At 40.2% G+C, this 18432-nt stretch overlaps 2 protein-coding genes across 2 annotated transcripts; both read right to left on the reverse strand.

The window, feature by feature from the left end:
• Positions 1-468: 468 nt before the first annotated feature.
• Positions 469-5293, reverse strand: LOC139310369 (vomeronasal type-2 receptor 26-like). Its single transcript, XM_070934528.1, has 5 exons — positions 5132-5293; positions 3783-4595; positions 2489-2698; positions 2145-2271; positions 469-1364 (listed from the first exon to the last, which is right to left on the reverse strand). The coding sequence occupies exons 1-5, from the start codon at positions 5291-5293 to the stop codon at positions 469-471; spliced, it is 2208 nt and encodes a 735-aa protein (XP_070790629.1).
• Positions 5294-9590: 4297 nt separating this feature from the next.
• Positions 9591-13607, reverse strand: LOC139310619 (vomeronasal type-2 receptor 26-like; the record flags this gene model as incomplete). Its single annotated transcript, XM_070934811.1, has 4 exons — positions 9591-10495; positions 10619-10745; positions 11816-12028; positions 12864-13607. Coding segments are annotated over 4 exons (1989 nt in total), but the record flags the coding sequence as incomplete, so codon positions are not given.
• Positions 13608-18432: the final 4825 nt, after the last annotated feature.

Here is an 18432-nt window from a genome sequence, read left to right on the forward strand (position 1 = left end):
CATCCATGCATACCCACACGCTTTCCCCTACACTGGACAGCAAAAGGAAAGGGGGGAAAACACATCTATTATGACTGGGAGTCCATTTCTACCACATAAAGGACTCATTTTTTTTAAATTTAATTGAAAAAAGATTAAAGTTTCAAACACCATTTAGTACATTTATTAACTGAGATTTCTGGGAAACACATGAGTGGTGCGGTGGCCTAGAGGTGGAGCTCTCGCCTCACAATCAAGAGGCTGTGAGTTCGATCCTAGATAGAGGCAGATGTTTCTCTCTCTGGGCACAACGAGAATAGATCTGCTGAACAAATCTCCGAATTGGCGTCTGGAAGGGCATCTGGCCAGTAAACACTCTGCTAGCTCCATTCACTTGTCCAGACTCCACCCCGTGAGGAATTATGGGGTCATTAAATGAAGAGGATGATGGTTTCTGGGAAACACATACACAGAACTCAATTTTCTGTTTTATTTTGACATCATACGTTCTTTTGTATTCAGATCTGGTCTTAGGAAAATAATGTAACATTTGGGGAGAAAAATTAATAGCAACAGGCTGGCACTGGAAGCCAACATGGAGAAGACTTGCACGGCTACCATATACTTCCCCTTGGTACTCAGGTAGGTGGGTACGAAGGATATCCAGACACTGCAGAAGACCATCATGCTGAAGGTGATCAGTTTAGCTTCGTTGAAGGCCCCCGGGAGGTTCCTGGCCAGGAAGGCCATTGTGAAGCAGATGACAGCCAGGAAACCCATGTAGCCAAGAGCAAGGTAGAACATGGCAACAGAGCCTTCATTACATTGCAGGATGACCTGAGAAGACTCTGAGTACATGTCCGACTCTGGGAATGGAGGAGAGGTGCCCAACCAGATGCTGCAGATGACAACTTGGACCCCAGAGCAAGAAAGTATGATAGAGTTGGCCAAGCTCTTCCCCAGCCATTTTTGTACTTTATTCCCTGGTTTTGTGGCCAAGAAGGCTAACACCACCATGACAGTTTTGGCCAGGACAGTAGAAATGGCAACTGTAAAAATGTTGCTGAATGCTGTTTGCTGGACAAGGCAAGTGGTTACTCTTGGCTGGCCAATGAATAAGAATGAGGTCAAGAATGAAAACAGGAGGGAGATGAGGAGGATGCAGGAGAGATCACGATTGCTGGCTTTGACCATGGGAGTTGCTTGAAATTTAATGAATACTCCAAAGATGAAACCTGTTGCAAAAACCAGGAAAAAGGCAAAGGAAGCTAGGATGATCCCCAACATTTCTTGGTAGGATAGGAAAGTTTCAATCTTAGGTATACAGCCATCTCGGTTGATGCTTGGATGCTGACCCACTGGGCATTTCGTGCATTTTTCAGCATCTGAAAAGAACAAGATTAACATCTACCATAAAGCAGATTCTTCCCTCACATGCAGAGTTGGAAGAAAACTAAGGATAATGTCGAAGAATGTGTGTGTCAGCCCTGGAGCCATTTTCCCCCTCCCCCTTCAGGGCTGCCACAACGGAGATGAGTCGAGCTGGGGAACAGGAGGGGGGAGGTAGAGATAGCTGGGGGATGGTATATTAGTATAGTAAATTAGGAATATGACATGCCTAATAAATCTATACTTTGAAGAACTTGCCTGCCTTGGAGTTTTGATTCCATTGAGTGTGTTACTTGGTACCCTGACAGTGTGTAGAGAAAGGAAGTATGCAGCAGTAGCTAGCAAGTTTAAGCAATCTATTGCAGAGGAGATGAGAGGAGAGGAGAGGAGAGGAGAGGAGAGGAGAGGAGAGGAGAGGAGAGGAGAGGAGGGGAGAGGAGAGGAGAGGAGAGGAGGAGGAGAGGAGAAGAGAAGAGAGCATCTTTCTGCAGAGACACCAAGAAAAAATGCCAGAGGTTCACCAATAAATAAGATGAAGAAAGAGAAATGCCATTTCTCTTCTAATTCCAATTCTTGAGTGATCTGCTGTTTTTGATATCCTGCTCCCTATTTAAATTACCAGACTACTTCTTTTAACTCCCTATAAATTATACATATTAAAAGAAATTATTTTTTTAAAGTCAACTTTAAAAATGCCTTTCAAAACATGCTTTCATGAGCCAGTCAGAGGCCGTGGTCTTCCCAAAAGTGTGCCTCTTTTCCCTGCTATCGCTCACCTTCCATGGTGGAGATGGTTCCTTCTGGACAAGGGAGACAATGGTAGCAACAGATGGGTTTCCCTTCCAAAACCACCTTCATGAATCCAGGATGACAGCTTTTTACACACCTGGAAGTCGGTAGGGTCTGAGGAATGAAAGGAAGTACATCCAGAAAAATCAACATGTAGACCAACTGAATATCTCATAAAGATGATATTTGGACTCTTGAGAACCTGATCAGCTGACATAAAAACTCAGAAGCAACTAAAGAAAACACACACATTCCCCAAAATTGTAATCCTGTTTTTGCCACATTTAGTAGAATAAAATAAATATTAATCCCAGAGTGTCAGCATTTCTACCTGTCCAACGTTCCTCTGGTCAATGGTAACTTTAAAATCCTGCATTGTCTGTTTTTCTACACTTCCAGTTTTCATTCTCTTAACAGATTTGTTTGGAAAAACAATCCAGTTCAAAATGTCCAGGTCAGCTGTCAGATCTCCTTTCTCATCCAAATATATCCCAGCTATGGAATTATTGTGAAACTGAGGGCTTTGAAGGAAAGGGTGAAGCTGGAAAGGAAAGGGAAAGAAAAGTTTAGAAAGGACATTGGAAGTATATGTTTATTTGTTTGTTTGTATGTATGTATCCTGCTTTTATTACATTTACAGATAATTCAAGGTGGCCAATTTAGGCAACACACCTTCCTCCTCCTACTTTCCCCAAAACAACATCCCTGTGAGTGAGTTGGGCTGAGAGAGAGTGACTGACCCAAGGACAGCAAGCCAGCTTTCGTAGCTAAGCTGGGACTGGAACCTTTTGGTCTATGTTGGGGAGTATCTGAACATAACATCTGAGCATAACCACCATGTGTGAAAGAAGGTACCTTGCTTTTCTCCACATTTCCAATAATTGGGGTTTATATTTTATATTTAACAGCTGATAAATTGTGCAAGGTATATAGGAATTTCAAATGAATGAATAAAACAGAGTTGGAAGGGACTGTAGAGGTCTTCTAGTTGAACTCTCTGCTCAAGCAAGAAACCCTATACCGTTTCAGACAAATGGTTGTCCAACCTCATCTTGAAAGTCTCCAGCAATGGAGCATCTACAACGTCTAGAGGCAAATCGTTCCACTGATTAGTTGTTTTCAGGAAATTCCTCTTTAGTTCTAGATTGCTTCTCTCCTTGATAAGTTTCCATCCATTGCTTCTTCTCCTGCCTTCAGGTGCTTTGGAAAATAATGTACGTTTGAAATACAATTGTAAGGGAGAAAGTTTTTATCTTCTTTGGTGGACTTGTGATAAAGCGGCCAGATTCAAATTTTAATACAGAAGATTGTAACATGAATATAAAACTGAAACCAAGACTTTTCTTTAAGGACTTCTGGACAAGAAAATTGAAAAAAAAACAAAAACCCATGGAACTTTGATATTGTATATGTTGACTGCAGTAAGAATTCTTTATGCACAAAAATGGAAATATGTATTAATCATCCCAATGGAAGATCAGATGGAAAAACAGATGGATCTGTTGGGTCAAATTAACTGTTTTAGTAAAAAAAAAATATCTAGTTTTGTTTCTACTTTTTGGGTTGCAGTTGGGTTGGATCTGAGTTTCAGGACAATTTAATTTTTCAGAATTAAATAGAAATACCTGCCAAGCCATCAGTCTTGGGGCTTCTACCTTTATGCCTCTGTGCCTCACAGATCTCTTGAATGTGGAGATATGAGCTGAATTTAAGGCCCTGCCCACAGCCCAGATGGTGCTGTAAGTGAGATAACTGTCCATAGCCAGGATCCGATCCATCTCCTCGTCCCTCAGAGCCACCAGTTCTTCTTTTTGTCTGCACCGCCTCCAGACTTTCACCGAAAAGTCATCCTTAGTGGAAGAACATGTAAAGGTTTTCTTTGAAAAGTTAACTACTGAGTCAACAAATAGACTAAAAGCATCATAGTTCGCCCATTTCCTTTTCTGTATTAGGAAGGAAAAGAGCCCACCAATGTATTTAAAAGAAGCTTTAGCAAACATCAACTCGAGACTCAGGTCCCAGTGTGCTGTGGTGATCCAGACTTTCTCTACAATAGGTCCCTGAAAATGTTGAAGTATTGATTGTAGAATCAACATTCCAAAATTGAAGGAAATTATCTCCGAACCATAAACGGCGACATTGACTTCTCTCCACTTGTAATATTTGCTAAGGGTTAAAACTAGCCGATACAGATTTAGCGGAAAGCTTTGATAGATAACTGCACAAATGCCATTCCTTAACATCAAAGAAGACATTGTCCTCATGAACCTCTCTCCCTGGTCAGTTTCTGGAGCAACAAGACCAACCATGGTCCACTTGAAATGGAGGAGAAGCTGGACCATCCCTGGGTACTGGACTCCTTCCGCAGGGAGCATCGGGTAGAAGAAAGGAAACAGAGTTTTATCCCTCAGAATCTGGGAAGCCAAACTGTAACTGATCTGAAAAGAATTAACAGAATGTCAAAGTTGGAAGGGACCTTGGAAGTCTTCTACTCCAACCTTCTGCTACTTCTGCTCAGGCAGAAATCCTTATACCTTATACCATTTCAGACAAATGTTTGTCCAACCTCTTCTTAAAATCTTCCAGTGTTGGAGCATTCACAACTTCTGGAGGCAAGCAGATGGTGTTTGATTCAAAATTGCACATTAACAAAGAAGAGGGGGTCAACTTATCTACCGAAGTACCAGAAGACAAGACAAGAAACAATGGATGGAAACTAATCAAGGAGAGAAGCAACTTGGAATTAAGGGGAAACTTCCTAACAGTGAGGACAATTAACCAGTGGAACAGAAATTGCCTCCAGAAGTTGTAGGTGCTTCATCACTGGAGGTTTTTAAGAAAAGAGTGGACAGCCACTTATCTGAAATGGCATAGAGTCTCCTGCTTGAGAAGGGAGTTGAACTAGAATACTTCCAAAGTCCCTTCCAGCTCTATTCTGATTGATCTTCTAAGAGTTCCTCCAAGAAAGACATACCTGAGGGATTTTGTAGGTGCCCAACAAGGTTGAAATTTGGATGGAGATTCCAGTCTCGGCCCCTTCCAGAACAGCCACAGTGTTTCTCTGCCGTCCACATCTGTAGTTGGGAACATTGGCCTCCCCGTCCGAAAGCAGATCCAGCAACGGATCTGAAGTCATTTCTACCTTGAAGAAAATTTGATAAATATTGTAACCCAGAGTGATATTAGGCAAGAGGTGGACATTCTTGTTGATCTCCTCAGTGGCAAAAAGGAAGGGCAGAAATTTCCAATAATGATTGGATGATGGTCTGCAGACACAAAAGAAAGATGAAAATAACTTTCTTTCATGATAATACTGTACTTTTCATCCACTCATTACAATTATTCCTCCAAACAATTTTCAAACTTTGAAACTATTACACTGGGGGGGGTGGGAATAATTGTTAGTTCCCTGGCATGAACTTTTGAATGAGAATCAGAGATATTTGTAAACTCTCAGAAGTTTGGCTATGTTCTTAATTGGGATGCTTGGAAACTAGGAGTAACTGTTGGTGTGGATTAACAAGAATGGCGCTATCGCATATCTGATGCAAAGAGAAAATACGGCAGCCTCTGTGGTTGGATGAGACGTCCTCGGAGTCCAGCTCAGCTGAGGGTTGAGGTGGAAAGGAGATGCCCTTTTGTTCCTCTCTGTCTACACTCTAGCTCTGCTCATAGGACAGAAAGGACATGGAATGGGGCAAACATTGTGATTGGGTTTCTAAAATTTTACTTCTCACAATGAACTTCGTCACTTGCAGTGTGCAACAAAAGACAGAAACAGAAAGTAACTAAGCAAAAGGAGCAGAGAAAGGAGAGAAAGCACCTGGTGTTTTTGGAGAACTGGAACTGTAGACATTCATTGGAAATGGAGTGGCTCTAATGCAGTGCAGGACTTACTTAAGGAACTTGATTGAAGGACTTTGCTCAAAGCTTAATGATTCAAACCTAGTGTCCCTTGCAGAGATTATGCCGCTAATGAAATACTCTCCTGACTTGTAGTGATTGTCTGGATCCACTTCACCCTGCTCCAGAGTCAGGAGGCATTTGGCTTTGCGTATCTCACAGGCTCCCCTTGGCCACAGAAGCAGGAGAAGTTGAAGCAGTAGCAACATGATTTGAGCCTTCTCAGTGGCACCTGGTTTTTAACAATGGATGAGATGAAGAGGGGGACGAAACCAAAACCTCTTCCAGGAAAGTAGCTTCAGATCCAGTCAGAGCCCAGCCAAGAGACATAAACACAGCACCTGCCAGCCCTGAATTCCAGCTCCAGATTCCCATTCCGTCTCCAGAGTCATTTATGCATGTAGTATTGATAATATAGACCCCACCAGACATTGCTTTGAGACTGGTATTGATATCAAACCAATTTCTGACATGTTTGTGTAAAATGTTCTTAAAGTTTGCAGAAAGGTCTCTAGGGTCCTAACATAAAAACAACAAAATCACTATAATTTGGACAATTGCAAGGAAGAGAAGCATCTGAGCCCTGAATGAGTCAATAGGAGGTGCTCAAAGGGAGAACTCAAAGTTGTGGCTCCAAACTTTGAAGATGGGACAATGTGGGAAACTGGAGAATTTTGCCCCAAATTTATATATATACATATGTGTGTATGTGTGTGTGTGTGTGTGTGTGTGTGTGTGTGTGTGTGTATGTGTGTGTGTGTATATATATATATGTTTGTTTTCGTAGATTTTCACGGGTAGAGGTATGCAAGTTTTGGTGTATTCGGGACTTTTCCCGTGTAAGATTGAGACTATCTTGGCGACGTTTCGACGAGGTCCCACTCGTCATCTTCAGGCTGGTGTCTTCGGCTTCGTGCTTGCGCGAGGAAAGCATGATCGGAGCTGCCGTCTCTCTATAAATACTGGTGGGGAGGTGTGGGGTGCCGGCTTTGTTGCTGTGAGTGGGTTGGTTGCCTGTGTTGTTACATCTTGATTATAAAATTTAATATTTTATGAATGTTTATAATAATTGATATATACTTTAAAAATATATCCATCTAAGCAAATGAAAGACAAAAAGGGTATGATTATTGGTTAAGATTTAAGATTTAAGTAACAGGTTTTTGGGGATAATGGCATAGTTAAATAATAGATTTGAGGGAAATAACTGAGTAAAATATTAAGTTGTATTAATTGAAAAATAAGATTTGTTAGGGATTTGTATGAATTTGTGACCGGATCAAGAGCTTTGTTTTGAAAAGATGTGTTTTATGTTTATGTTTTAAAATAATAAAAAACTTTTTATACAAAAAAAAAGACAGATTTTTCCCATACCAAAGATTCTTTGTAATTAACTTCATAGTCTTTAAATCAGCAGTCACCAACTGGTGGTCCATGGACCTTTGGTGGTCCGTGAGAAAATGTTGGTGGTCTGCAGAAAAATTATTTGCGGTTGTTATATTGCACTAAATCAGGTGTCCTCAAACTATGGCCCCTGGGCCGGATACATGTAATGAACGCTTGTGTTGCTGCAGACAGTCTCCCCCTTCAGGGTCCATTGGTGTGGGGCAGAGGGGGGCAGAAATTCTGACTTGGGGTCTGCTTCAGTCTCCTGGTGCAGGGCTTTGGGTGAAGGCTGGAGGGAAGCACTGCTGGTGGTAAAGAGCCGGAAGGCCTTGTTCCAGTGGGAGTGGATCATGGCCTGGAACTGGCTGACCATGTCAACCTGCTGAGCCTCCAGACCTCAGTACCTGGCCTTGCACTCCCGCAGGTCTTCCCTCTACCTGGAAAGCTTATGCTCGTAGTCCTCAGTGAGATGCTTCTGCTGATCCTCCTTCTTGGCCAGATCCAATTTGAACTGAGCCAGCCATTTTGACAACTCTTTCTTATGGTGGCTGCTTAGCTCCAACAACTGCTCCCCGTTAGGGCCGTAAGGAGCACAGGCAGGCAGGTGAGGAGTGACTGGGAGGGGAGGGTAATAGAGGCCGGCTAGGCACCCATCAACGTGAGTGACATTAAGTTGGCCACCCAGTCACATGACCAGCTAGCCAGGCCCACTCAGCCAGTCATTAGGCAGATCATATTAGTGGTCCGCAGGATTTAAAATTATGAATTTAGTGGTCCCTGAGGTCTGAAAGTTTGGTGACCCCTTCTTTAAATCACTTTCACAAAGCATTTATAAAGTTTTACAATCACAACTCTAAAATCACATCTTTGCTGTATATTATAAAAGATTGCAAAGAAATAAAGTTTTTACAACATTGGAAAGATGTGATGTCCTTACTTTTTAAATGGACTGAAGAGGATCCCACCCACTGACTGGTAAACTTCATTCATTCATTCATTCATTCACCTTACTTGCCACCCACCTTGTTTTGAAAAAACTCTGGGAAACCTATACCATTAAAATAATAAAAAGAGAAATAATTAAAATGGAAACTACAATCAAAATACAATTAAAGTTAAGCAATAGGGAGGGAAGGAGCTGGATATGTGGGGGGTGGGATTGCCTCTTAGTTCATCAACCATCTCCATTGTGATGCTCCATCATTGGGATCTGAAGCTATCTACAGAATCGGGTCTTAAAGCTTAAGGAACAAAATATGGTATTTTATTTGATGTCCATAATATCCAAAATTTGAGATAAAGTTCTGTCCCCAGTGAAATTGAATTTCCACCCATTGCAATAAAAGCCTGTCTACTCACCCTTTATTTTGTTTTATTTTGTTCAATTTCATCATCATTTGAGACTACAGTTGAAGTGTACATTTGTAGTATGGTGATGTCCCAAAGGTGCTTTTTTCAAGAGGTAACTGGACTGTTTTGTTTTTCTTTGAAGACATTTCACTTCTCATCCAAGAAGCTTCTTCAGCTCTGACTGGATGGTGGGGAATGGAAGGATTTATACTCCTTGCAGACATCTGGTCATTTGCATCCTTTTAGAGCAGGAAGGTCAAACTCGTGTCATCATGGCAACACATAACATATCGGGACTTTTTTCCCCTTTGATAACCAGGTGGGAGCAGGGCCAGCACTTAATGCATCCGGCCCGCAGGCCACGAGATTGACACCCCTGTTTTAGAGAGTCATTGAGGCCACTTGGAGGTTTGTCTGTGTTATCAGGATCACCTGAGTGGTGCAAGTGGGTGTGGAGCCTTCTTGGAACTGCTGAGAGGACTGTGTTGAGGACTGGAGATAGATGATGTCATATCCCTCCCCCTCACCCCAATCTGGGAAGACTTGTCTCCTCTGAAGATGCATTATGTTAATATAACTATATCATTTCTTATCTTGTCCTTCACTAGTTTCATCACAATTTAAATTACTAATTAATTTATTTTACACTTTAATAATTATCTTAAATTAGTCTTACATTCTTTGTATGTTTATTTCTTTTGATTTTAAATAACCTTGTCAAAAAAAATCAAACAAACTCAATAATAACTGCAATAAATAATTAAGTGTTATGACTCTAAGAAACTACTTCATGATCAGATACCGACTTTTATCATTAAATGTTCCTTAGTATTTAGATCTGGTCTCAGGATGATAATGTAGCACTTGGGGAAGAAGATGCAGCCCAGCAGGCCAGCCCCAGAAGCCAAGATGGAGAAAACCTGCACGGCCACCATGTATTTCCCTTTGGTGCTCAAGTAGGTGGGCAGGAAGGAGATCCAGACGCTGCAGAAGACCAGCATGCTGAAGGTGATCAGTTTGGCTTCGTTGAAGGCCCCAGGTAGGTTCCTGGCCAGGAAAGCCACTGTGAAGCAAATGGCAGCAAGGAAACCCATGTAGCAGAGAACCACATAAAACATGGTCACAGAGCCTTCATTGCACTGAAGGATGATCACTCCTGATTGGGAGTGCAGGTCAAAATCAGGAAATGGGGGAGAAACTCCCAGCCAGATTGCACAAATTACCACTTTTCCAGCAGAACCAGAAAGGATGATGGAGTTGGCCAAGCTCTTCCCCAACCATCTCCTCACCCTGTTCCCTGGTTTCGTGGCCAGGAAGGCCAGCACTACCATGATTGTTTTGGCTAACACACAAGACACAGCTACTGAGAAGATGATGCTGAACATTGTTTGTCGGAGAAGGCAGGTGGCTTTCCTTGGTCGGCCAATGAAGAAAAAGGAGGACAAGAAGCAAAGCAAGAGGGAAACCAGGAGAATGAAGGACAGGTCACGGTTGTTAGCTTTGACAATGGGAGTTTCTAGGTATTTAAGGAATATGACTAAAACAAGGCCTGTTGTTAGAAACAAGAGTACAGCAAAGGAGACCAGGATGATGCCCAGGTGTTCTTCATAGGACAGGAAGGTTATTCTTTTGGGGATACATTGGATTCTGTCATCAGTGGGATATTTGTCATCTGGGCACTTGGAGCATTTTTCAGTATCTGAGAAAACAGTAAGTATTATTATTTTTTTAGTCTCTCCTTTCACATTCCAAGAAAGACCTTCTTTGGATGACAGCTGATACCGAGAGACAGGAAAGGCAGAGTTCCTCTGGTGTCACTCACCTTCCTGTGTGGAGATGGTCCCCTCTGGACAAGGAATACAATCATAGCAGCAAATTGGTTCTTCTTTCCGAGCCCGTTTAACAAATCCAGGGTGACACTTCTCCACACATTTGGACTGAGGCAGAGACTAAGCACAAAAACAAAATTCATTCCAAAATATCTGCCACGTTTTTATTTCTTACATTGATTGATGATTAAAATAAAATGAAACTGTGTTTAAGAAAGTCATTTCTGAGCAATAGATCAGGAAAACATAAAACATTGTAAATCCACTCCCCTTTGAAAATAATCCAAATCCTTGTTCTAGTTAAGACACGAAGAAAACACTCCTCACAGACTAGGGCTGTCAACCTCAAATAAGGTATTATTTAGTTATATCTGTACACTTATATTTTCAATTCGTACAGCTGCAATTCTAGTGAAATAATGCTAAACATTACTGCCTAATTTCTAGAACTATAGTGAGGATGAGTGGAGGTGAAATCATGAGAACATGTCACTTAAAAAGGGTAAGCCAGGCATGTTTTCCTGCAGCCCATGGGACATGAGTATGAACCCTGTGTGGGAAAGGGATATTTCTAAGGCCCATTGGGGGATTTAAGATAAGGTCATTTCCATTGAAGAATTACAGTTTTCTTGTTAGTCGCTACTTGTGTCCAACTCTTTCAGCCACCAAGAACCATAACACTCCAGGACTCCACTCCCTCCCAAAATTAGAACTGCAATTAGATGACATGGAAAGATAAGACCCACAATTATTTACTACTTAATTTGGAGAATTCTTTGTTTCAGTGGAAGACTTAAGGTAGCTGATATCATGATAAACAATTGCATTCAAGGGGTTTTTAGATGGATTACAAGCCAAGATCAAATCTAAGTAGCATTTCATCACAAATTGACCCACATTTTCTCATTATTTCAAGAGTCAAGTAAGTTTCTGGGGGGGTGGGGGTGGTCAAAGTCATTTTCAGTCCTTCATTTTTCTAGTTTAAGGTATTATCTCATATCGGACAAGTCATTGATTGAACATCTTGGATGACCTTCCTAGCAGCAGGAGGCCTATCCCAGTGGGGTGAAACAAAGGCATGAATAACTGTGGTCAGATATGGGCTGTTAAAAAATATCTGATCCTGCTCTTTCAGGGGACCCTAACACCAACCATATAGACTGAGAAAAGTTGCCAATATTTTCAACCACCTTGTTGAGCAACTTTAGCCGTGAAAGAGCATCTTGGTTGATAATAAGCCTCTGTCTTTCAAAACTCCCCAGTTGCTCTTTGATGGGATCCTCCTTGGAGAAAAGCAGCCAACTTATGATATTCAGATCTGCTGCTACATTTCCACTTTGGTCCAAGTACAGTTTCTCCCAGGAAAAATTGCAAAACTCATTCTTCTCCAGAAAGGGATGGAACTAGAATTGAAACATCCAGGAATTTTGAAAGCAATTTGAAACATCCTAAAAGGAAGAGCAATTATAAAGCTGAGCTAGTGAATGAGAGATGTCCAGTCCCCTCTTCACTATTTGCATCAATAGCAATAGCACTTAGACTTATATACCACTTCACAGTGCTTTTACAGCCCTCTCGAAGTGGTTTATAGAATCAGCATATTGCCCCCAACAATCTGGGTACCCATTTTACCAACCTTGATAGGATGGAAGGCTGAGTCAACCTTGAGCTGGTCAGGATTGAACTCCTGGCAGTGAGCAGTGAGTTAGGGTTAGGGTTAGGGTTAGGGTTAGGGTTAGGGTTAGGGTTAGGGTTAGGGTTAGGGTTAGGGTCAGGGTCAGGGTTAGGGTTAGGGTTAGGGTTAGGGTTAGGGTTAGGGTTAGGGTTAGGGTTAGGGCTAGGGTTATTGTAAATGCCATGGCTAAATGCAAAGACCAAGTAGCCATCAATCTGAAAAGCTTTAATTGGATTCCAGCAGTGAGGCGGGGTTAAGTTAAATGCTCTAAGGTTTAGCTGAAATTTATTAATATAAAATTCTATCATGCTAATTAAAACCCATAAGTAAAGGAATTTATTTAAAATGTATACATTTTAAATAATTTTATATTAGCAGTGTTTAATATCAAAATATAATTGTCCCAATGCCTGCTCTTTGGAACATAATCCTGTGAACTAAATCTGGCCTCATCTTGGCCAAACCTGTTGGTTTTTTGGAGAACAATGGTTCCCCTACTTCAGCATTAGATTTTTTTTCTAAATGGGAACTAGGTTTGATGGATCCTTGTCAGGACCCCATACCTGCCATGGCTCTAGCTTTGCAGCCCCCAATCTCTCTTTCTTCTCTGTTTTTCTCCTTCTAGATATTGAGGAATATGCAACATTCAAGACATGGGCCAGAGTCTTAGCAACAGTATAAAAACGGCGGTCATTTTTTATCTGAATTCTATTCTTTTTCTCTTGCATGTCCAGTGGTGCTCTCTGGGTGCATCGTCTCCGGCCCTTGACAGAAAGGACATGCTTTGAAAAAGAACATTGAAAAGACTGCTCTTCAAATTTGGAATCCTTAAAAAGATTCGGTTGAAAGGTGTCATCATTTGGCCATTTTCTTTCCTGAAAAGCAAAGGCCCAAATGCTATGGATATATTTGGAAAGTGCATGCCTTGTCATTATCAATTTCTCCACAATTGTGGTAATCCAGACTTTCCCTTCAATGGGTCCTGACAAATCTTCAATTGTTAAATGGATGTGGTGAATTCTATCCGAAAGAGAAGCAAATTCTATGAAGTGAACAAAGACATTGACTTTTCTCCACATAGAGATGGCATTTCTGAGAGGTTCTGTATGTCTAGTCACTGAGAATTGTTGTGAAATAACCACACAAATTCCATTTCTGACAAGCATAGGAGTGAAAGTTCTCATGAAATTCTCTCCCTCCTCTGTGTCTGGTGCAAAGAGACCAATCAAAGTCCATCTGAAATGGAGGAGAAGTTGGACAATTCCTGGATACTGGATCCCATTTTGGGGGAGCATCTGATGGAAAAAAGGAATTTTTCTTTTATCACTCAGAGCCTCTGAAACAATTCCATAACTGATCTGAAGAAGCAATGAAGAATCGTTTATTATGGTTAGATCAGATCAAGTCCAAAATGTAAGCTTTTAACACATCCAGTGTGGTTCTCACAAACATATTAGAATAGTCCTGCAGTCACCAACTGGTGGTCCAAGGACCACTGGTGGTCTGCGAGAAAATTTTGGTGGTCTGTAGAAAAATTATTTGCATTTCTTATATTCCACTAAATACTATTTATCTTTTTTTTAATCCACGGGATTTAAAATTATGAATTTGGTGGTCCCTGAGTTCTGAAAGGTTGGTGACTCCTGGAATAGTCTATTTTTATTAACCTTTAAGCCATATCAAGATAAAGAATACAAAATGCAGAATATTAGCAAGATTGCATATAATCATTTGTCTAATCTAGGGTCTAAGATACTGCTCTTTCTCTTTTCTAATAAAATTGACATTCAGATAATAGACATTGTTGAGGAATATGTGCAGAGTAACCCTTGAGTAGCAAGGGTGTGCACATGAAAATGGCTGAGAGTGGTTATGAATAATCACAGTCAATACACAGACACACTGAGTTGTGATATTCTTTTACTTTTAGGAAAAAGTAAAGCAAAGTCCAAATAACAATCCAGGTCATACACACATAAATCAATAGTTAAAATGTCAATCCAGGGATATTCCACTATCAAAGTCTTCTTACCAGTTATTGTAGTCATACACAATAAAACAGTTCTTTTAGAGTTGCAAACTGGAGCAAATACAGCATTAAAATATTCAGTAAACAGTAGAAAGCAACAACAAGTAGCAATGATCAGGCAGTGAACATGCAGACAGAACAGGCAGAGAGTAGCAGAGAATAAGCACAGAGAGTAATAAGCCATGATTCAAGCTTCCTCTTAAGTACCTTGGATACAGAGCTAGCCAATCAGGATATAGTATGATGCAATACAGCAATACAATCTTAAAGCAATACAATACATTTTGACTGCAAACATATATTGATAGTTTATATATTGCCTGCCCAACCAGTTAGATAATAGCCATTTCCTAACATTCTCCCCTTTGGTTAGGACAATATATAATAGCTTACATTCTTAAACCATAACACTCACAACATGTTTTATGTTTAATTGCACCCTGAGCTTTTGTAAAATGGTCTGCGATAATAAGTAAGCTTTTTATTGCGGTCAAAGACCAGATTAAAATACACATAGAAGGGAAGTATATTTTACAAATATAGATAGGTCGTGTGACAGTACACCATCTACTGCCTCAGATACTATCTGTACTATCAATACTAGTGATCCTCTGCCGTAGGGGTTACCCGTCTCTTCTCCCATTTTTGTTCAGCCACGACTACAGCAAAAAAAATTTCGCTTAGCAGCTTGCCAGTGCCTTTCAGTTGGTTCAGCGTTATATCTAGCAAGTTGATTTACACTATAGGATATATCTGGCCTAGACCAATTACTAGGATAAGATAGACTGCCAATCAAGGATTGATATATTTCCTTGTCGAATACAGGACTTTGAATATTACCATGTTTAAAATCCTGACTCATTGGTGTCTTAGCAGGCTTACAGAGTTCCATATTGTAACGTTTCAGCAATTGGCTAACTTTCTTAGCTTGTAACAGTTTGTACCCTCTCTTAGTTTTCACAATATCAAGACCCAAATAGTGCTTGATTTCACCTAAATTTCTAATCCAGAACTTATTCTGCAACACAGAAATAAGTTCTGTTGCTTCTTGTTCCGTTTTAGTAATGATTGCTATGTCATCAGTAAACAAGAGTAAAAGAGAAATCAAACCATCTTTCTCTCGTCTAAATAAACATTGATCTGCTATACCAGCAACAAAACCCATAGCATTTAATTTGTTTACTATACATCTATCCCACTCATAACCTGACTGTTTTAAGCCATAAAGACTTTTCTTTAGTCTCCAGCAATCAGTTTTCTCATCAGTTCTTAAACCTAGTGGTTTTTTTATATAGATAATGTGCTTTAAAGGTGCATGTAAACATGCAGTTTCAACATCTTATATAGTTTATATTATAGCCATTCTTAGCTGCCCACACTAACGCTGTTCGCAATGTGGTTGCTCTCAAACTAGGTGCAAAAACTTCATCATAGTCCTTATCTGACTGAGCAAATCTTGAGCGACTAACCTTGCCTTATCGGTAACAGTTCCATCCACACCAGTTTTTAGTTTGTAAATCCACTTACAACCAATTGGATGCTCACCTTGTGGTAACTTAATGTTCTCATACACATCTAACTCGGTCAATGATTTAAGTTCTTTATCCATTGCTTCCTTCCAAGCTACTTGATCCTTTGCAGGATACAGTTTTATATCATCATAGTTAGAAGGCTCTATATTAACCTGACATACCACATTGGATTGATACCTGTCGGGTGGATGTCTAACCTGAGTAGATCTTTTGGGTAACTCGGGACTTGTAACTGGTGTATCTTCTACTTCCTTCCCTAAAACCCCTTCTTCCTTTACAGTAATAGGTTCTACATCAGCTATTTCATCCTCATTGAATATTTGTGTATCAATAATAACACTATCCTCTGTTTTGTAACCTGCTTGCTCAAGCTTATTCCAACCAACATGCTCCAGGAAATTGGCACTAGTATTACAGTAGATGCTAGTGGTACCTGGCACCCAAAATCTATATGACCTGTGGTTGGATTCATAACCAACAAAAGACATCTTCTTTGCTCTTTGTTGCCTCTTTTGCCTCAATTGCGAGGGAATATGAACCCATGCTGGAGCTCCAAATGTATGCAAATAGCTTAATTCTGGTTTTCTACCATGCCAATGTGTGAATGATAATTCACCAGTTGTTGAATTAACTACGTTATTCAAAATATGGTTAGCACACATTATTGCTTCACCCCAGATTGTCTCAGGTAAACCAGAATCAGATAACATGGTTCGAGCCATAGCCTGCAGTGTTTGTCCTCTGCGTTCGATATAAGCATTAAGTTGCGGTCTATAAGGGGCAGAACGCTTATGTTCAATACCTGCCTTCCGTAACATAGTTTCTAATCTTATATTGGTAAACTCAGTACCATTATCAGTTACCAAGCAAACCACCGTATGTTTCTGTTTCCTCTAAACAAACTTCAGCCAGTTTGACAAACGCTGAAATGTTTCTGCTTTAGTTTCCATTAGGTAACAGAAACCATAACGAGAAAAATGATCTAGTATGCTTAATATATAACAGGCTCCACCTAAACTAGGTTTTTTTAGGTCCAATGATATCTGCAAACACTACCTCCAAAGGTTCATTGGTTGTAACTCTGTTTGCAGGGGTTACCTTGCTCTTTTCTTGGCTACAAGCATTACAGTTGTGGTATTTTTTACAAGATTTTAATTTTATCCCCTCAGATAATTCTATAGTTCTTTTTAACACCATAAAGTTTATATGTCCCAAACGCCTATGATGTAAATGAATGCATTCATCATGTGGCTTCGTGTTATCATAAACTGAGTTAGCATTAGCCATAATTAATGGATCATCTTTCAACATAGACAAATCATTCTCTAACTTTGCAATAACACTTTTACCATCCTTTTCTATCAAACATTTATCTCCCCTAAATGTTACTACAAATCCAGCTTTTAACGATGCTTTTACAGATAGCAAGTTGAATTTTAGTTTAGATATATACAACATTGGTAACTGCTCATTTATACATGAACAATATGCATCCATTGGCTAATGATATATGTTGTTTACTCTTGGTCATGTTAAAATACCTCTCTTTACTCCTAGTTATAGACTGTGATGCTCCACTGTCAACTACCCACAAATCATGGTTTACAGTTGTCGTTGAGCTGGATATAGCTAAACTAACATTCTTTTTAGCTCTCTTTTGACTACCAGTATTCATTTTCTTGCCCTTTTTACAGAATCTACCTATATGACCCTTAGCCCTACAAGAAAAACATTTCCTAACAGTATAGGCAGTTGAAGACAGGTTTTCTTTCTGTGGTTGTCTCTCTTTCAGTTGGTCTTTATCTTGCCTTCTTCTGGACTCTTCTAACAATCTTCCGGTTATGCCAGTCAATGTTAGTTCATCTCTGGTCAAAACCTCCAGTGAAGACACATAATCATCATAACTTTCATCCAAAGAGGAAAGAATGATATAAACCTGATGCAGCTCTGAGAAAATTAACTCATTTTCATGTAACTCTTGCAAAGTTCTCTTCATAAACTCCAGATGAGCTAACATATCTCCACCTTTCAGAAGAAGATTTCTAAACAGTTTACATGTCAGATGTATGTGTGCTCCCACACTATCACGAACATAAATCCTCTTCAAATTGTTCCAACACCTGGCAGCAGAATCCTCACCATGAATATGGACTAGCTGCTGGTCACTCAGTGTCAGTCCAATTATACAAAGAGCTCTTTCGTTATCCCAGTTAAATTTGGCTAGTTTCTTCACATCTTCATCGTTTACTGGATTCCAAGCAGTTACATCCGGTGGATTATTAACTACTTCCCATATAGCCCTTCCTTACGCAGAAGTAGGCTGCATTTCATAGACCAAGAATAATAGTTTCTTCCATCCAACCAGGTTATCAAGGATATGCTGGATGACTGTTCTTGTGCCATCTTCACTTGGACAATAAACCACAAACACAGCTGTCTGAATATAGTACTGTGTATTCACACTAACCCTCACTACCCTGGGCCCATAACCAATGTTAAGGAATATGCGCAGAGTAACCCTTGAGTAGCAAGGGAAAAATGGCTGAGAGTGGTTATGAATAATCACAGTCA

The sequence above is a fragment of the Pituophis catenifer genome, unplaced genomic scaffold (assembly GCF_029215685.1).
Source record: "Pituophis catenifer annectens isolate HBS135680 unplaced genomic scaffold, rPitCat1.0.hap2 SCAF_2, whole genome shotgun sequence".
Taxonomy (NCBI): Eukaryota; Metazoa; Chordata; class Lepidosauria; order Squamata; family Colubridae; genus Pituophis; species Pituophis catenifer.